This window comes from Equus quagga, chromosome 11 (assembly GCF_021613505.1).
Source record: "Equus quagga isolate Etosha38 chromosome 11, UCLA_HA_Equagga_1.0, whole genome shotgun sequence".
NCBI lineage: Eukaryota > Metazoa > Chordata > Mammalia > Perissodactyla > Equidae > Equus > Equus quagga.
In genome coordinates, this window is record NC_060277.1 from 86,830,990 (window position 1) to 86,852,545 (window position 21,556).

General features: G+C 38.9%; 1 protein-coding gene across 2 annotated transcripts in view; it reads right to left on the reverse strand.

The window, feature by feature from the left end:
- Positions 1 to 21,556, reverse strand: part of STXBP4 (syntaxin binding protein 4) — a 163,715-nt gene that overhangs the window by 17,871 nt on the left and 124,288 nt on the right. For both annotated transcript variants that reach the window (XM_046675298.1, XM_046675297.1), the window contains one exon: positions 4,181 to 4,238. In XM_046675298.1, the coding sequence (XP_046531254.1) occupies positions 4,181 to 4,238 (58 nt within the window). The remainder of the gene's footprint in view (positions 1 to 4,180; positions 4,239 to 21,556) is intronic.

Consider the following 21,556-nt stretch of genomic DNA (forward strand, 5'->3'; position numbering starts at 1 on the left):
TCCAGTGAGGACTAATTGATCTGGGTATTCTTGGGACAGCTCTGACAGCTATTGCTTTGCCTGAAGCTTGGCTTCCCTCGGATGTAACAATTCAATTTCTGGGAAGACAGTGACAGATGTCAATCTCAGAGAAGAGATTATATGTTATACGGACCATCATCTCCTCTGGTGTTCTGGAACGGTGATTTCAGCCACTGTTCGTTTTAAGTAAGGTGACAGAGGAAATGACCTGAGGTCACTACTTATTATTTCTTGCCTCTAAAGTACTGTTCACCTGGTATATGAACCACTCCTATTTCAAAAGCTAACACAGGCCATCCAGGCTCAAAATTTTGGTTGGGGTAGTGAGAGGATGAAGATTAAAAAACAAACCAAAGGTAAATAGTTCCAAGAAAGACATATAGTGGATGGTTGCTTATGCAGACAGTACTTATCCAGCAACCTTGCCTATCTGAACTAGGAGCGAGGAGCCATGAAGTAACCCCATGAAAACGTCAGAGTAAGGAGAGGGAGTGAAGAGGGCTAACCTTTGCTGAAAGTGTCTATTTTGGGTCAGGTGCTACGATAGGCTCTTTACATACATAGGCTCATTCATTCTGGACAGGAACCCTATGACATGCTAATATTCTTTCCATTCTATAAACGTGGAAATTAAAGCCCATAGAGCTTAAGTAAATGTGCTGAAAGTCATTCAGCAATTCGGCGGAGATGCCAGCATGTGAACCCACGTTTCTCCCAATCCAAAGCCCCTGCTCTTCTTTCCCCTATCCCAGAGGGCCTTCCTGTAATCAAATCCACCTGCGCCAGACTTATGTCCCTGACTCCCACAAAGCCCTGCAGACCCACACTCAAGGACTACTGACAAGCCATTCAAGTAAGTCCGATTATCTGGCGTCCTGCCCTCTTCAAATAAGAAACTCCTGAGGAACAGGGTGAAGCATGCAGAGGATAAAAAAGGAGAACGGGGATGAGGGGATTGCCAGGCACATTGAGAGCGGAGAGGGATGACAGCTGTATCTCTATTCTAGCTGATACAGCTTAATATCCCCCCCGCAGAACTCACTGTATTATGTACAAGATTGATGTTCTAATGATTTTGTTCAGAGGCCTTGGTACAAGAAGGCAGCGAAGCATGCAACACTTATTAAACAAGACTTTCATCAAGAATAGTTAAGCTAAAATAAGCACTGGTGCTTGAATGCAGTTAACTTCTAGTAAGAAACACCAACTCATGGTAAGCACCCTATTCCTCCATGAGGCTCCAGGGGCTGCGTGAAGGAAGCATTGGTATATTGTTAGATTTTCTTATCTTGGCTGTTTGACTTTTCAAATCTCCAGGAGATAACTACTCATTCTTAGAACTAAGTTTCTATTCTGCTATTTAAAAATGGATAAAGTACAGAGCTCTATCTAAATGAAGATCTGTTTAAAATATCTTTCTTGTCAGATGTAAACATACTACATTAATGTAAGGAGGTGGAGATGGTGCAGCGCGCGCGCGCGCGCGCGCGTGTGTGTGTGTGTGTGCGTGTGTGTGGTTGGCTTTGGAGCCAGACAACCCTAAATCTGTAGCTTGGCTCTACAATTTTATATTGTGTGACCATGATAAAGTTAGCTTCTTTTCCTCATAGTTTCTCCAAGTGCAATGGTGAGACAATGATACCCACCACTCTCCTTTGGGGAACAAATCTCTCTTATCTTTTTTCTGCTTTCCTTATGAGTGGAGATTAAGGTCAAGGAAGAGAATTGATGGGCTTCCAAAACACACTCAAAGGGTATATTTTATAGGACTGGAGTGGACTATATAAATGTAGTATCTCTTTCTATTCCTTCCACAGGGACTGTGAGTTGGATCTCACGGCAGTTAAAGGGCTTGTTTACTCTCCTCTTCTCTGCTCTCCTTGGATGCTATCCTCTCTTACAGCAGAAGCCCAGCCCAAGGCTATTGTTCCGGTCTGCAAGGGAGAGTTGTTTAAGCCAGCTGGTACCAGACAATGGGATACAGCCATTCTGTGGCTGGCTATCTCTTTCTGCCTCCTTTTCCCTTGTAGTCAATGATTGTGCCCTTAATAACCTTTCCTGACAGGGTACTAGCTGGCTCTGACACTCAGCTTTGGGTTAGGATACAATGACAGATGGTTAAGGCTAAGCTTAGGTAAAGGAGTTCCCCACAGGGTCTAGACTCATTTACTGACATTTTTCAAAGGCCTTTGAATTCAGAACCCCAGTTAATAATGAATGCTAGTTTGCCTTCCTTTGATTGGGCATTTCTTTTAAGGACCTTCTAGAAGACAGGTGTGGCTAAGGGCAGGATGCAGCTTACCACCATCATAATACCGTCCTAGTAAGAGCAGAGTGATGCCCACTTTTCAAGTTGCTAAGAGGATTGATTAAAAGATACAATGCATAGAAAAAGACACTTAACACTTGCCTGGCTATTGAGCACCAGCTAGTGCCCAGTCAATGCTCATTTCCCTCACACCCCATACCCTTTCCCTTATTAATTACAAAGTTAATATAAGAAAGAAACCCAATGCAAGTTTGAATATGGGTTTTAATTTTCCTGCCACCCCTCCAGGACAGTGACTCAGATCTCCCAGGAACTATACATAGTTAACACAGCATATCAGAGTGCGACTTTCCTTCCAGAAAGGTTATGATTCTGGAAGTGAATAGTACGGTGCTAAATATAATCTGTGCATGGATTTCCTGAGTCCTCTGTTCCAAAAAGTCCCTTTCTCCTTCACATGTTATAAACTACACCTTTGCTTTACCAGTTACTTTTTTCTAGAGACCACAAGAAAAAAACATATCATGAAAATACTTTGCCAGGTTTATCCCTAGTTTTTCCTTGAACGTTTCAAATATGAAGATTTTGCATTCTCAGTGTTTTCAATGGTCATATAATTTCTCATTCTTTTCCCCCCATATGGTTTCTCCGTGTTGTACATTAATGATGACTATTTAGTGGACATTTACTGTGTTCAAAGTTCTTTGCTAGGTGCTTAACATTTAACAACTCTATAAAGTAGGTAATATTCTCTTATTTTATGATGAGAAAATTGAGGTGAAGAGAGATATAGAAACCTGTGTAAAGTCACAGAGCTTGTGAATCCAAAATCTAGATACTGCTTTGGAAAATATTTGCACATTAGAAAGGAGAGCAAGGACACATCTGCCTTTTCCTCCCCAAATGCACACCAAGAATAATTTGATAAAAAGGACATCTAAGTGAGTCTCCTGAGATCTTACGTGTCTGTTGGGCTTCCCTTTGTGTTCTCCTAACATGAAAGGAGTGACCCAGAACACCGTAGAAGGATATCAGACTGCTTTGTCCAGGGTGAAACTAACTGGTCTGAAGCTAGAGAATGTATTCCTGTTGAGGCTCTCAAAGACAGCCTCCATCTCTGTCTGCCGGGGACAGTCTAGTACATCAGAAAGGATGCTGGAATCAGAAGACTTTGATTCTGTTCTGGCTTGGTAATTTAGTTGCTGTGAATTTTCTGACAACTATTCTAGGCTCTTATTTTCCTCATCTATAAAATAGGGAAAATAATCAGGTACGCATACCTCAAAGGTGTTCTGAACCTCCACTGAGATAGGTTTGTTCACATACTGCCTTATTTATCTAAGCTATTTATTGTCTGTCTTTCCTCACTATTATGTAAATTCCATGATATCAGGGAACTAGTCTATATATTTCACTACTGTATCTCCAAGTCATGGAACACTGTCTGGCACACAGCAAATGCTCAAAACATATTTGCAGAATGAATGAACTGTGTACACTGTAAAGTATTAAAAACGCTAATTATTATTAGTATTATTGTTAAGTTTTAAGATACACAAAGTGTATTTTTTTCACTGGATATTAACTTTTCATAAAAATTAATAATTTTAGCTAGAAATAAATTCAAGAAGTCAACATTTAAGTTCAAATGATGATCCTGTTCCAATTTTTTGATGTTTCCCTTGAAATAATTACTGGTTTTTTGTTTTCTAAATGATATCTGATATTAGCATTTAAATCACATGAAGTGAAAACGGTGAGGTTTCATTCTTGTTACTAATTTTTGTAACCTCCAAGAGGGCTTCTCAGTTTTGCTGATTGTTCTGCAACTTCCAGGTTCTCTCCAGATGTGAAGAAAATTGCTTACTCGGTTGAGATGCTTGCACTTACTTGATGAAGTACTTGATTCCATCTGCTGTGTAAGCTTCCTCCCACCCGTAAGGTAGACCTAGAGTGAAAGGAAACCAAAAATACATTTAATAAGATGATAAAGATAACTTTATTTCCTGGACACAAACTTCCCACATCTTGAACGCATTTCTTATACAAAATAATTTTCTAGAAAGGAAGAATTAAAACAATTCAGAGGAGTTCTCATGTCAGCATCTTTACAACACAATAAATAAGTCTCAAACAGTTAACAATCTGCTTTAGTTGCATTAACTGGATTATGGCTTGTCATTTACATGTGGTGAGCATTTTTGTCAGCAGGATTTTAAGCAGAAATTTTTGGTGCAGGGGATGGTTTTTGCCTGGAGGCAAAAGGATGGACAAGATGGCGTCTGCTTGTCTATTCTGGCTCAAAGTTTCTTTAATTGGCTCCCTTTACATTCTTTCGCTCAGCTCCACAGGGAATCGGTGCCTGAACGCCAGCTCAGCAGGGGTTTGAAAGTAGCTTTTCGACAAGACAAAATTTCTTATGAAGTCTGAAAGTTGAGCAAAGTGATTTACAGTCGATTGTGGTATTTTATTTTGTTAATTAAGAATTTTGTGCAGTAAACATAAATGGCCAAACAATTTGCTAAACTTAGCTTCCATTTTTGTAATGGGCTTGAGAATAGTTAGTTAGATATAAAGGAATGCAGACTGAAGTAAGCAGGCAATTATTTGGCCATATTTCTGTAAATGAATACATTTTTGTCCTCATCATACCAAGAGAACAGGTCCATGTGGAGGCAGCCACCTTCTCTTATATTCCAAACAGAACCCCCTAGAATACAATGGTTTCGAACTCTCTGCTTTATCCCTGAGTACTGCTAAGGATTTTAGTTGACCCTTTGGATCAGTCCTTTGATACTGGCTTATCAAGCTCCTTTGATGGGCATAAAATATATCAACACACTACAGAACAGACTCCATGGCTCAGGTAGCCTATAGCTTTAGAAAGTTACAGAGCTATAACAAAAAACCATTGACTTCCATTTCCCCAAGTCTCAGCAAGAGGCAGAGCAAAAAATGTAGGAACAGTACCTATTTGAATGAAATAAAATCCTACTCTATCACCATTCGCTTTGTAGAGAATACTCATTGAGAATGGCTCAAAGGATGTTGTTTTTATAATTCAGAAAAACAAAACAAGCTTTATTTTATATTTATCTCCAGTCCTTTAACATAAGTTGTATAAAATAAGACCTTTGCCCAAAATTCTGCAACTACTTCCTTTATAGATTAACATAGGCCACCTAGAAGTTTCTTTTCTCTCTTAATGAATAAATGTTCCTATTTTAAGTAGAAAATAAGCACTTCTGGGAACTCAGCACAAGCAAATGACTGGCTTCTTAAAAGCCCCTGAAGTGGCACTATATACATCTCCTCCAGGATCCACTGCCAGCACAGGCCCTGCCAGATAAGCCATGCTAGATAAACCGCGGCCGCCGCAGCAATTCAAGAGGATTCATTTTCTCTCTTCAGACTTTCTGCGCCTTTGTTACAGATCATTTCGTTCATCACTGACAAGTCCCTCACCTGCAGGGAAGAATCTGATGACTGGACATAAAAACCTTGATTTCATGACAAAAATGCTCACAATTACCAGGATTTCTGATCAATAAGGCAAAGACAGCTAAAAGTTAAGTAGCAAGTCATTGTAATGGGACTAAGATTTTTGTCTAAATGACTTATCTGCATATTATCAGCATAATTATATCCACACTTCTAATTTGTTAATTCACAGATTTTTTTTTTAATGAAAAGGAAAAAGAACGTACGCTGTAAAAATAGTATCTTTTCATCCACAGGATCATTTGGAAATCGAGATTGACAATGGGACACCACAATGCCTGTGTCATCAGAATAGAACTCTTGCCCTGATTCTTTGCTTAAAATTATTAAAAAAGGACTACAACTTCACAACAGGCTTATTAAAGGCACTAATTCATACCCATTTAAATCAAAATGGTTATTCAATGACTGTAGCCATAGAGATATTCCTGTGTATTAAATAATATGTATAGCTTATTTTAGAATAAATTCTCTGTTCTGAAAAAGTAACCATTTCTTTTTAGAAGACTGAACATTTTCTTCTTTCTCTTACAGTTAACATAATCTGCAAAAAACAGACTTGGAGACTAAATTGATAGTAACTATCTCTCAGTGATAGTTTGGTAATAGAAAACACAATCAGTGTCCAATTATAAACTGAAAAACACAATATATTGATAAGCCAAACAGCCTACTTCATATAAAAAGAGCACTTTTGATTTTTACAAGCTTATATGATTATGATAGACTCAGTTTTCCATTAGCAAAGGTTTTCATTTCTTCATAATGAGTGATTTGGGCATCATTATAACATATTATCTAAATACTTTCCAATTATTGTTATTGTTCCAAGGCATTAAAATTTTTCTACATTCCCCATATCTTTATATTTGCAAATATATAATGCTTCTATTTTTCCTTTTCTTTTCATATTTGTTTTAAAATTGTTATGACAACTATAATCACTTGAAATTGTTTCTGATTGGAAGTGTTTGTCTATGAACCCTCATATAACATTCTTTCCATCAGAGATTATCTATTTCCAATCAACCACTTCCTTGTGATGACTCCAAAATCTTAAGAGTATCTTGCCAAAGTAAGAGTCCTGTATATATTCAGCTTAGAATAGTGGCTGTCACTTAAAACTCAACATATCCCAAACTAAACTCATTGTATTTCCATACAAAGTAGTTCCCTTCCAATTTCCCAGTCTATATGTACCAAGAGTCTCTTTGTCACATTTGACCTATTTATTAAGTACTTATTGATCATTTATTATGTGTTCAGCATTTTACTTGGTGCTCAATATACAATGATAAATAAACATGGACCTTGATCCTATGGAACTTTAAAAAATAATCATAAATAAAGATATCATTAAAAATACATACTATGAAGAAAACGTATTGAATACAATGAAAGAATAACCCATAGCATAGAATGGCTAAACTCCCTAATACGTAAACAACCCCTACAAATCAGTAAGGAAAAGGTGAATGACAAAGAGGAATCTGTGGAATATTTAGGACATGGGAAACATAAATGCACTTAAACATGAAAATATGCTCAACTTTTCTTAATAGAAATACAAATTAAACTATTAAGAGATGCCATGTTCATCATGTTAGCAAAGATTAAAAAGTAGTTTGATAAGACAGTGTACTGAGGGTGTGAAGAGGTAGTCATTGTCATATTGATGGAAATATAAATTGATAATATATTTATGGGTAGAAACGTCAATATCTAAAATCTTAAATGCTAGTAACAGTTGACATTTATTGAGTGGTTATTTGCGAGATTATTCTAAGCACTATACATATACCAACTCACCAAACCTCACAACAATTCTAAGAGAGGTGCCGCTATGATTCCCATTTTACAAATGAGGAAACTGAGGCATGGAAAGGTTAAATCACTTGCCTCAGGTTACAAAGCTGGCGGGGGGCAGAGCCCAGACTCTTAACTACAATTGCTGAACTGTCTCCATGGACCATTTAATCCAGAAACTCTTCTAAGAATTTATTATATAGATATACTTAATATATGAAATTATTAATTATGAAAACAAAAGATGGGAAATAATCCAAATAACCACCAATGGGGACTGATTAAATAAAGACTATATATACATCCAGATAATGGGCTATTATCTAGCTGTGAAAAAGAATGAGGAAGTAATTTGGACAAGGGGGTGTAGTGGCAAGGAAGGATCTTTGGAGGAGCTGCAGTTATCCAGGTACAGACACTGGGAAGAACATTCTAGGTGAGTGAACAGCATGTGCGAAGGCTCTGGAATTGGGAAGAGCTGGGCACATTTGAGGAAGTGAGAGATCACTGTCACTGGAGCACAGTGAGTGAGGGAGGAGGAGAGCGAGAGAGGAGCTGGTTAGAGAGACAGGCAAATATGACTATACAGGGTTTTGCAGGCCATGTTAAAATTGTTTGAAAGTTTCTTAAAAAGGAAGCAGGAGATCTGCTCCTGTTTAAGATGAAGAAAACTGCAAGAGAATGTTGCTCCCACCATCTGTGGGGAAAAGCTGCACAACCTAAAAAAAATAATAATTTTTTTTGAGTTCTTCAGAGACTGAGTTCCTCACCTGAGCTGACCCTCAAGTGAACTGAATTCCAAAGGCGGACTAGCCCCTCTGAGGCAAGATGGGGCACACGAACTCTTTCTCTCTTTGCAGAACACAGGGAGAAGAGGTGTTGCCATAAAAGTGAGTGAGAAGAAAAACATCTAAAATTGTAACAAATTTGTAAAGCCTGATGATGGGCTAGCATGATAGGTTAGGGTCCCTGGGAGCCCAGACACATGGAGAGCCTGCCCTGCCTAAATGGTTCTTTGCTGAGGAGAAAGACTGGGAGTGAGCTCATGCAGGACTTGCAAAGGCTCGAGGGTGGTCCAGGCACACCATCCATGCTCTGGGCCCTGCATGAGTACCAGATGGTGATTAACTGCTACAGGGGGACAGACATAAAACTTGCAGATGCCCCATCTCCTCCTCTGATATGAAGTAACAGCCGGCTGCTGCTGGAAGAGAAACAAGAGACACTCCCACACTCTGGACAGGACTCTGAGTGACATAAGGCAAAAATCATCTATTCCTGGGGGTGGGGCAAGAAATCGTCACAGCCCCTGGTCCCTGCCCTTACTCCAGGAAAACCGCTTTTGTGGGGATAGGGGGCTGGGTAGAAAACCTGATGTCTTCACCCTGCACTGACCCGAGTCACTGGAGGGGTGAGCGCAGGAAACCTTTCAAATCCAGAATCCTGCACTGGTACATAGCAGAGTTTGACTTCCACAAGGAGAGTGGCAGGAAACCCACCTGAGCACCGAGTAGGAGACAGGGCTGTTTGCCTCTGAGGAGGGACAGGAAGGTGGAGAAAGTCCCACTCTTGAGATTCGGGCACAGGGCTTGCCTAACCAGGGACTGGAGTAGAAAAACAAAGAGCCTTTGTCCTACTCTCCACCCGCCCCATCCACCACTAACCTTGCACTGAGTAAAAAGCCACAGCTGTCTACTTCGGGGGAGGGCAAGAGAGCAGACATTAAACACCCACTGTGACGCAGGTGTGTAGAGCCTGCTGCCAGCTGATGGGGCAGGAATACAGAGAAAAACTCTCTGTATTCCAGACCTCACATAAGCACAAGAGAGTGGCAGGCGACCATGAGAGAAAGTTGAAGTCTGTGGTGAACTCAATGGAACTCTAGAAACAAAATGCAAATCCAGCTCATCTACAAATAAGGGTGAATAAACCCTCCACATGGATGGCCTGATAGAGAAGAGACACGCCCATTTCTGGGTTTAAACAACATTTGTCTCAGTCTCTACAGTTTTGTATCTTCAATGTCTGACATTCAATCAAAATTATGAGACACACAGAAAAGTAAGAGAGAAGAAAACGAAGATTCATTGCCCAAAGCTAAAACCACCAACAGAACCAGATCCAGAGGTGGATAAAATATTGGATTTAAAAATAATTATAACTATACATTAAAAGATCTAGTGGAATCCAGTGAATTATGGTCTGTATAACTGCAGTAATGTTAATTACTTGTGTACATTACGCAAAAGGTAGCTGATTGACCTCATTGAGGCCCGGAGTCTTGTTAAATGGTGTGATGGAAGGAGAGAGGGCCAAGTGACCTGAGGGAATTTGTAAAGATGATTGGAATAACAGACCCCAGACTTTAAGCTGAATGAGAATAAAGTAAAAACAACAGTTGAAGCTAAACGATAGAGAGAATAGAGAGATCTTATTGAGGACAACAGACCATGTGGTAAGCTGGAAAGGTGAGAAGTTTGAGTGGGAGAGTGGGAAGTTTGAACCACCACCTGTACATGCCAACGTTCGTGGCAGGAGTAGAGGAAGATGGTAAAGTGAAAAAAAAAGGGCACTGGACAAAAAGAACTGCAAAGTGAAGGTGATGGGTTCACATGAATGATGGCAGGAGTTGAGATGGGGAGAAATCTGGAGAATGAGAATTCTAAGAATAAAATAGAGAAGGACAATACCATCAATCTCAGACAGAGCTCAAACAGAGCCAAATTAATTTGAAAAACACTTGCTAGAGTAATTGTTATAAAATTCAAAGGCATTTATTCTTTAGCATCTGATATCTTGAGAGGAAGAGAAAGAGAAGGAGCGAGAGAGAGAGAGAAGGGGTGGGGGGGAGAGAGAGATCTTTAACGCACAATTAATAAGGCTTCACTAAAAAATATGACATTCAGCACATAGTGGAATTTTCACTTAAAAATCTGAATCTATGTAATGTTCCTTAGTTTCAAGTTGAATAACCACGGAAAAGTAATAATCTTGTGGAATCGCAACTTTCTCATCTATATAGAGGTGGTAATTGCACTTATCTTGCCTAGCTTATAGGGTTATCATGAGACTCTTATTAGATAATATAAACTATACAATGACATACAAAAGGAGACTGTTATTATTCATAGTAATGAAAATAACAGCTCCTTCTTCATTGCTTATGGTTCTAGAGATATAAAGTAATTTGAATACTTAATATAGGAAAAGTATTTAAATTGTCTACAGGGGAAATCTCCATCAGGGTGTATTTTTTACAACTCTTTCCTCAGTACAGGAAATTTCACTCATAATAACATTCAGCAAAAGAATAACAAAAACTAATGGGACACTGTGAACCTCATTGAGTGGTGTGATGGTAAATAACAACCAGCTCTTGCACGGGGAGCCCTAATTTGTAGCATTTGTTGATTTATGTGGTGTAAATACTGCTACCACGACTAATTTCAAGCTACTAATGTGATATCATTGACTACAGAGTTGGGAAGAAATGTACAATAGTACACCATGATAAAGTATTCCCATATATAAAAGATGTAAATAACCTCAAGAACAAAGATATTAGTAAAATGTAGGAAAATAATTAGGAAATGGTGAGTTATGACTATTTATTACTTTTTCTTTTAGTATATATATATGTTTTTTCGTGAGGAAGATTGGACCTGAGCTAACATCTGTTGCCAATCTTCCTCTTTTTGCTTGAGGAAGATGGTCCCTTAGCTAATATCTGTGCCAATCTTCCTCTACTTTGTATATAGGATGCTGCCACAGCATGGCTTGATGAGCAGTGTGTAGGTCCGTGCCCAGGATCCAAACCCACAAACCCTGGGCCACTGAAACAGAGCACGTGAACTTAACCACTACACCACTGGGCTGGCCCCTCTTTTGGTATAATTTAATTTTCAGTTTAAACATTTTAATTTTTTTTTTTTTTGAGGAAGATTAGCCCTGAGCTAACTACTGCCAGTCCTCTTTTTGCTGAGGAAGCCTGGCCCTGAGCTAACATCGTGCCCATCTTCCTCTGCTTTATATGTGGGATGCCTACCACAGCATGGCGTGCCAAGAGGTGCCATGTCCGCACCCGGGATCCGAACCGGCAAACCCTGGGCCACCGGGAAGCTGAATGTGCGAACTTAACCACTGCACCACTGGGCCGGCCCCAAACGTTTCAATTTTTAATAATGACTATGTTTGACAATCAGCTCACAAAACTCGTGCAAGCCAGTACTAATCAGCTCAAACATAACTACTGTGGAACGCATCTCTTAGTTCTTGGTCCTAATAGGCAGAAAGTTCCAAAAACCAAAGGATTAGAAATACTGTACTGTCCAATAGGTGATTACATGACACTGGTATCAGCCTTTCATGATGTGGAGAATCACTGCCTAACAATAAACTATGTATTTATCAAACGTTTACATAGAGCTTTCTAGGTGCCTGACATTCTTCTAGGTATTTTATAAATATTAACTCACTGTACCCTCATAACAACCATTTGAGATAGGTGCGATTATTAACCTCCTTTTACAGAGGAAGCTGAGGGATAAAGAGGTTTCAGTAACTTGTTCACTGTCACACTCCTAACAAACCGTGCAGTCACAATTTGAACCCAAGGAGTCTCGTGCTACAGCCTATGCATCTAACCATTGTCCACTTGTTTCCAATTCTCTAACCCCTGTTTGCATTGCCATCAATGAATATTTTTAAATGGTCAAATAATACTTTTGCCTAACTTTCTGAAGAACAAAAAAGAAAACAAAACTCTCAACATCTCAATTTCTGCCTTATTACCAAGAGAAATGCTCTTTTGAAAGGAACTGAAATAATTTTTAGGGTTGAACACAAAGCAGTCTATTTTAGAGACATTTCATGCTAGATGTATGTTTGCACAAGTTAATTCGTAGGTCTGAACTACAGTGCCAATTTGAAAAGAACTACTAGCTAATTTTCCTATGAAAAAGGAATCTATTATGCTGAGAGATGGTTGTAACCTATAAACAACCAAATAATGCAGTATTTTAAATATAAAAATAACTTCCAAGGAAATAATTTCTTAAAAATCTATACAGATTTCCTGAATTGTGCTTTAAACACTCCTTAAACTTAGACTTGCATAAATTCTGTATTAACAAAATTGTAGACCTCTTTTTTTTATCACATGGTTACATACATCATTTGGACAAGCAAAAAAAAAAAAAAGAAAATGATATATAATGTAGGAAGATTTTATGTGTTTTTATATTTGTATGTCTCAAATTCATAAGTTAAAATCTTAACATAATTCGATACAAGTTATTTGTAGTTAGATGTCATTCACTGAGCAAGTTAAAAGCTGTAATATGTAAAAGGAATAACATGGTAACAATATTCCTAGAGGTTATTTGGTGGTTCATAGTCTTCTTTATCCTCTTGTCACTGTTTTTGGGCAAATAAATACTAAACTAATACCCACATAAGAAGGAAAAAGCTAACATTCATTTTTATATTTATCTTCCCAACAGATGCAAAACAGTATTTTTACAAATGGAATTCTTTTACACCCAGTTAAAACCATAGGGTCATTTCCTTGAACTCTGATGTCCAGGCATTCAAGAAGCCCCCTTAAATGTTCTTTCTTACACAGCTAATGCTCATGTTATGACCCAGGCTGAAAATGAGAATGTAGGATTTCATTGGCAGTTGTCTTTGGGCATTTATGCAACTCTGGGGGAATGATCTGGTTTAGGTTTATTTTGCTTAACATCAGTAACATACAACGGACTTCATTCCGTGAACTAATATAACTCAGCATAAAACTTCCTGAAGCTTTCCTCACTAGAGTGTGAGATCTCTCTCTGCTTAATCAATCTAAGGAGATGATACGTGTGTGTGTGTGTGTGGGCGGGGGGGGGTCCTAATTCCTTTTAATGAATAAAGATAAACAGGCTTTCTTTAAAGCACTGCTTTTATTACATTAATAAACATATTAAGGAGTCAGTGGCTATTGAGTATGAATTACTGGACCTATTAGAAGGAAAAAAATATGAATTGCACCTCCTCTTTTCTACTCCACTCATGAAAACTGATTTAGTTATTAGTGGTGGTAAAGCTGCTGTCAAACAAGCTTGATTTCTACTGGTTAAGAGTAACAGCAATGTTGGGATTCCAAAATGGACACTACTATTTGCCTGCCGCTAACAGGTTACCTGAGAGTGATAGGTAGACAGACTTGATCTAAGAAAATAGGAACAGCAGTTCGTTAACTAGGTCAAGATGCTAGATTCAAACCGACAGAAATTAGTCTATCTCTCAAGGTGATTCCACGAATATCTCTATGGAATGTCATTAGCTTTCTACTACCATAACATATTTATAAAAGCACCCCATCCCAGAATACCAGAATCTTAAAAATGAAGTATTTTGGAAGTAAGTTTTCATGAAAACACACTCACTGTTCATGGTTATATTAGTTTTCGACTCTTGCATAACATAGTACAACAAACTTAGTGGCTTAACATGACACTCGTTTATTAGTCTTGTAAGTTAAAAGTCTGGCATTGCATGACTGGGTTCTCTGCTCAGGGTATTAAGGCTGAAATCAAGGTGTCGACTGGGATGAGTTTCCGTCTCAAGGTTAGGGGGAAAAATTTGCCCCCAAATTCATTTTTGTTGCTGGCAGCATTCAGTCCCTCACAGCTGTAGGACTGAAGTCCCTGTTTTCTTGCTGGATGTCAGTCAGGGGCTGCTCTTGGCTCTTAGAAGTAGTTGGCATTCCTTGCCATGTGACCCCCTCCATCCTCAAGCTAGCAATGACGCACAGAATCTTTTTCATGCTTCCAATCTGACTTCTCTGTTTTTGATTTCTAGACTCAAATTTAAAGGGCTCATGTGATTAGGTCAGGCTCACTAGGATAATCTCCCTGTCTTAAGGTTAACTAATTAATATGCAAAATCCCTTCACAGCAACACCTAGATTAGTACTCGGTTGAATGACTGATAGAAGGAAGGTGAGTGTATACCCATGGCCATGAATTTGGGGGGGCCATGTTAGAATTCTGCCTACCACAATGCTCATATTTATTTCATATAATGTCTAAATCAGAGGTGGGACACTTTTTCTGTCCCTAGGAAGGGAAATGTCATTGAACTATATCAAAGGCCACATACAAATAAAAAAATCTTCAAAACTAATTTCAGTTTTTTAAAAGGAGATGCAAAAAATATCAAAGTAATCCACAATTTAAATTAGTCAAGGGATTATAAACTTTTCCCCCCAATAAATCTAGGAAACTAAAAAACAGTTCTGTGTTTCATCCTGTGGTCAAGGAGAGAAAGTAGCAAAAGAGGAAAAAGGGGAAGAAAAAGAAAAGGCAGCAAGCAAGGGGATGAGAGACCAGAAGATAGGAGAAGATGAAAAAGATTTAAAAAAATGCTTACTGCTCTTAACTAAGTTGGCTATGAAATCTTATAGTTTTACGTATAATTATAGAGCACTTAAAAACAAAGACAGGAGAGAGAGAGAACACACAAAAGGAATCAGGGCAGGTTAAACTTAGGTACAGTAAAGTTGGGCAGGTAAAGTGGGTTTGGAGATGGTGGCCTCAAATCTCCAGACCCCATCTCTCCATCTGATCTGGAATCTCGTCCAAGCTACCCCTGGTATGGTTGGTCAAGGTCTCCCTCACCCTTGTCCACCATGGTAATCTCTTGAACATCCTCAGCAGTACCTCTGGCTCCTTACCTGCCTAGATCCTGGATCTGTCAGAAACTCCATTCAACACGTTTTCTACTCACATTTGTTGAGTGCCTACTATCCAAGGCCTGGTAGAATGGTGACCAGATTCAGAACAGTGCCTCACACACACATACGGGACACTCAAGAAATATTTTTTGACTGACTGCAGAAATTTGCCTCCCATGAAGGCTGATGGTTAAGTGAATCTCGCACATATTTGAAATTTTATTATTGTTGTGAGGTCTTTGTACTCTCCGGGGGAACTTTCTCACAAATATTTGCACAACTGTTATTTGTGGATTTTGACAACAGGATAGTGGAGGACCAACAGACATGTAGTTTTAGAAACGCTGTCACAGACCAGATGAAATTAAGTTAAGATCATTTATATTTCCCACCCTGAGGATAAATAATGCAACTCTAAACATTGCTAGTCCCTAATCATGTAGCGTTTTGCTGTTAACATTCTTGTCTTAAAAAAAACAAGGGTGTTTATCTGAAGATCTGTTAAGGATCTCACATTATTTTCAGGTAAAATTTTAAAAAGTCATAAAAACAAAACTTCTTTCAGATATTGGCCTTTAAGAAGATTTGTTTAAATTTTTATTAAATGCATTTTAAAAAAGATTTAAAGAAAAGCAATAAAAGCATCTTTGTAGAGCAGGTAAATTTTCCTAATAATAGCTTTCATGCAGACAGAGAACTCAATATTGATTACATTAAAGAGTTACAAACTCAAATAAAGGTGATTTGAACTTTGCTTTTTCTCCTCTGCAAAGAACATTAGCTCTCACCATATAGTTGATGGCTACTTAAAATTTTTAAAAAATCCATAATGTGGCATTCAAGACCATTTCAGAACACATATCCACAGAAAGACATGTACTTGAATGGTCATAGAAGCTTTATTCATAATAGCCCCAAACTGAAAGCAATTAAAATGTCCATCAATTGGTGACTGGATAAATAAATTGTGGAATATCAATACAATGGAATACTGCTCAACAATATTGATACAACTGATACATACAACATCATGGATGAATCTCAAAAGCACTATAATAAGTGGAAGATGCTAGATAGTTATAGTCTATTTATATTAAATTTAGAACAGGCAAGACTATAGTGACAGAAAGCAGATCAGTGCCTGCCTGGGACCAGGGTGATGGAGGGGAATGATTACACAGGAGAAAGTTCTAGAGTAATGGAAATATTCTAGAACATGATCATGGTGGTGTTACACAACTGTCTACATTTGTCAAAACTCAATGAATGGTACATTTACATATTATTGTATGTAAGTTATACTTTTTAATTAAAAATTTTAAAAAGCAGAGGGAAATCTCTCAAAGCAGCAGTATAAACAACCCCATTAAAAAAAAAAGACACTTTAAAATAGGGCTCCTCTTCATGTCCTATCAATCCCACATACTGCCTAGTCACTGAGCTATTTCCTGGAACATACTATTGACTTCTTTCCTTCTATGCTCTTTCAGATGCTATTCTTTCCACCTGGAACACTCATTGCCTTGGAATACTTTCACTCAATAACCATTTCTGAATGAATTTCAAAGACAATAGTCACATACCAAAATCTCTTTCTCCAGCTTTGGGCAGGTCTCTGTTTAGGGATTTTTTCAGTTGGGAAGTCTATCCAGAACTTTTTCCTTTGATGTAAAATTTACATACAATGAAATACACAAATCTTAAGTGTACATTCATTGAATTTTGACAAATGTCTACACCTGCGTAACCCAAAACTCTATCAAGATATACAACATTACCATCACCCCAGAAAGATACCTTTCCAGTTGATTCCTAACCACCATTCCCCCAGAGGCTACTACTGTTCTAATTTTTAAAAACATATTTTTTGCTTTTAGAATTTCCAAATACTTTTAAAAAATGATTTCTATTTGTCTGCTTAGATATCCTATCTTTACATTCACTGTAAAAATATTTTCCTTTACTTCTTTGCACATAGTTATAATAAGTACTTTAAAGTCCTTGTTCCAACACCTGGGGTCTTTTGGGAGTTGGTCTCTGCTCATTGTTTTTTCTTTAGAGAATGGTCACATGTTCCTGTTCCTTTTTACACTGAGTAATTTTGGTTTATATTCTGAAAATTATGAATGTTATATTGTAGAAACTCTGAATTCTGTTATATTACTCTGAAAAGTGTTGATATTTTTGTTTTAGCAGGAAATTTACTTGGACTCAAGCTGTAAGCTCTATCTCTTTAGCGGTGGCTCAAATCTCAGTTGTTTTTTTTTCCCCTGGCTGGGCTCTTGCAATCTTCCCTACGCTTGTGTAGTTGGGGGTCAGCCAGAGACTTGGGCTGAGTTTATATACAGAATTTGGGAAGCCCTATATCTGGCTGTCTTCTCTCTGGGCTTTTCCCTCCTCCTTTTCCAGTAGTACCGGTTGCTTCAAACTTCATCCTAGTTCTACAGGTCATAAAGACTACAGGTTACTAGAGTTTTACACCCCATAGGCCCTGCTGGGTCTTGGAGTGGGGTGAGGCAAGCAAGGTGCCCAGGGTGCAGAGTTTAGAGAGGCACTAATGCTCAGGCTCATACAAGTGCACAGTCAGCACCCAAGTGTGAGTGCCTCCTTAAGAATGAGGCACCTAGGGCCTTGCTTGCCTCACCCTAGTCTGAGCCCTGGGTCCTGCCCTCAACCTAAAAGTGGAACAAACACAAAACTTATCTCATGTTAGTTCCTTCTTCCAAGTTTTGACTAATGTCCAGAATTTGCCTGATTTTATTCACTCTCCAGAGGCTTTAGGTAGTTTTTTCTATTTTGCCCAGGGTTTTTAATTGGGTTCTCCAGGATCGTTAGTCTGAGAGCAGCTTACTCAGCGACACTACAAGTGGAACTCTCGGAATCATAGAAGTTTTGAGTGGAAAGAGATCTTAGGAAATATCTATTCAATTGTCTGATGTTACAAATTGGAGACTGACACCAAAATAGGTTAAAAAGCTTTGTCATAGAGTCAGTTATTGGGAAAAAGTGAGGTTAACTCTTAATCTAGTGATTATCCACTATGCCACTCTGCAATAATGCTGAAAGAGCAACTTCCGTGCAGAGTGTAAAATGTTGCACTCAGACCTCCCTTTCAAATGTAAAGTGTATTAACTATCAATTATTAATTATTGCCTGCTTAACAGTTTGCTATTGATATAGACTAAATGTTTGTGTCACCACAAAATTCACATGTTGAAGCCCTAACCTCCCCAGTGTGGCTGTATTTGGAGATGAGGGCACCTATGAAAGTAATTAAGGTTAAATGAGGATAAAGGGTGGGGCTCTGGTCTGAGGGGATTACTGTCCTTTTGAGACACCAGAGAGCATGCCTCTCTCTCCCTTCCTCACCTTGGATGCACAAAGAAGAGGTCATGTGAGCACAGAGAGAGATGGTGGCTGCCTACAAGCCAAGAGAAGAGGCCTCAGAATAAAACCTACCTTACTGGTACCTTGATCTTGCACTTCCAGCCTCCTGAAATGTGAGAAATAAATTTCTGTGTTTAAGCCACCCAATCTGTTATTTTGTTATGGCAGCCTGAGCTGACTAATATAGCTATAAAAGTGAATCCAAATTTTGCACACTGGTAAATCAGCTAAGCCAGCCTGGTGATCTAGTGGTTAAGATTCGAGGCTTTCACTGCTAAGGCCCAGGTTCATTTTCCAGTTAGGGAACCTCACCACCCATCTGTTGGTTGTCATACTGTGGCAGCTGTGTGTTGCCACGATGCTGAAAGCTATGCCACTGGTATTTCAAATACCAGCAGGGTCACCCATGGTGGACAGGTTACAGCGGAGCTTCCAGACTAGAGAGACTGAGAAGAAGGACCCGGTCACCCACTTCTGAAAAAACTGGCCATGAAAACCATATGAATAGCAGCAGAGCATTGTCTGATACAGCGCCAAAGGTGAGAGTATGGTGCAAAAAGACCAGGCAGGGCTCTGCTCTGTTGTACAGAGGGTCGCTAGGAGTCAGAATCGACTCAATGGCACTTTTACTTTTAAGCAATTCCCTTCTGATTTCAATATTTTAATTTGCCTAGGAAGTCATACATAAACATACATATCTAAATACGTAAGTTCACAATCTAGAGGTAAACTTCTAATTGGCTTTTGTTAATATTTTTAAAAATTCAAACTGGGTGGAATTTAAATTAACTTTCTATAATTATGTAAGTAGCTGCATGGAGTAAAATCTATCTTCATTTTTAAATATAGTCATTACCTGAAAAAAATTAAACTTAAAATGTTCCGACTACCTTCAACTTTTTGCTTTTCCCAACATAGGTCAGTCATGCCCCTGTACTCATCCCTGCATTTGTACAGGCTATTAACTCCGCCTGGAGTTACTCTCGCCTTTCTTCTCTGCCTTGTAAACTTCTGCTCACCAATCCAGAACCAGTTTGAAGGGTATTTTCTCAGTGCATCCTCCCCAGTTTCCTTGGCAGAGTTCCTCTTCCCCTCTTCTATGGTACTTCCGTGGTTTGCAGCAGCTTCTTTCATAGCACTTATCACCTTTTCACGCAAAATGTGAGTTCCTTCAGGGCAATGACCATGTTTTACTCATCTTTGTTTCACTTTCTGGTACACAGTACAGTCTCTGGTGCACAATAAATGTTCAACAATGGATTGTTGAGTGTTCACGTTCAAAGAAGTAAGACCTATCTTCAGGGTGTTTTTTTTCCTGCTTTTTCTCCCCCAACCCCCCCAGTACATAGTTGTATATTTCAGTTGTAGGTCCTTCTAGTTGTGGCATGGGGGACGCCACCTCAGCGTGGCCTGATGAGCGGTGCCATGTCCGCACCCAGGATCCGAATCAGTGAAATCCTGGGCCTCCGAAGCGGAGCGTGTGAACTTAAGCACTCGGCCACGGGGCCAGCCCCTATCTTCAGGTTTTTTAAAAGCAGCATTGCCAGGAGAGATTTAGAAAAAAATGTGGCATATTAGTTAGGAATGTTCTCAGGTGAAAGTGACAGACTAGCCCATTAGCTGGGCAAACAAATAGTTTATTTTTAAGAAGCCTGGAAGGTGCTCAACAATGACCTCAGTGTCCCAAGTTCTTGCTATCTTTCTACTCCAGAATCCTTAGTGCAACCTTGTGGTTGCAAGAGAACTCCAAAGTTAGAGGCATCATATCCATATTGAAGGCAGGAAGAAAGGAAAAAGATGTGGTTCCAGATCCATCTGTCCTTATCTGTTAATTAGAAGTTTCCCCAGAAATTCCTAAGCAGAATTCCCTTCATTATCTCACTGGCCAGAAATGAGTTGTGTGGCTACCCCCAGATGCAAGAGGCTGAGAAGGCAAGTATCTGACTTTACAGTTTCTAATGTGACAGACCTGGTAGGGCAAACACTGGGTCTGCGATGGATAACAAAAACAAAAACAAAAAGATAGCAGGAGGGTGGTTTAAGGTTAATTAAAATATTAAGGTACCAGGTTTGTCAGAACAAGTGTGTGAGACCTTGGGGACCCTCGGGTAACGGTGCAAATGAGCATATTGTTAAAAGTTCATGTTGGGAGATTTTTTCAAGACCGTGGTTGCTTAAAATGGCATAAATAATGAGATATCTGTTTCAATCTTGCATCCCATAATTCTTTCAGTGCTTTTAAATTATGACAGTTTTCCTTTATCTCCCCTTCACCCCAACTTCCTTTTGGTTCCATTGCTGCCATGCAAAATTTTCAGAGCCAAATCTTAAATGTTTCATTCTCTATAAATGCTTTCCTGATTTTAAAACAATTTCCCCCATTACTCTTCTGAGCTATTAGTATTTTGTACCATTCATAAAATACTTAATATCTTCAACTTCACATTATGATAATTTGCACAATTATTTTATTCCCCTCTTCCCATAGACTGCTAGCTCCTTGAGAGTACTGAGTCTTCCTCAGAAATACGTGGTTCCAAAAATATTATTTTCTGAATCAAATATTTAATTCATTTCTTTTTATTTATTTACTCAGACTCTTAGTACTGGAAGGAAGGAAACAGAAGGGAAGTCTGACATGCATAAAAACAGGGCCACTACTAGCCTATGGTGTTGTTGTAAAGACTAGATAAAAAGTTTCCATCCTGAGTTGAAAATGGCACTCCCTCTGTGTGCAAAGTCTTGAAAGTAGTGCCTCCCCTGAGCTGAAGCAACTCTGAGGGCATGCAGCTTGCAAGACCAGTGGTCCTTCTGTGAAAATGACCAACAGGCACTCTTACCTATGGGAAATG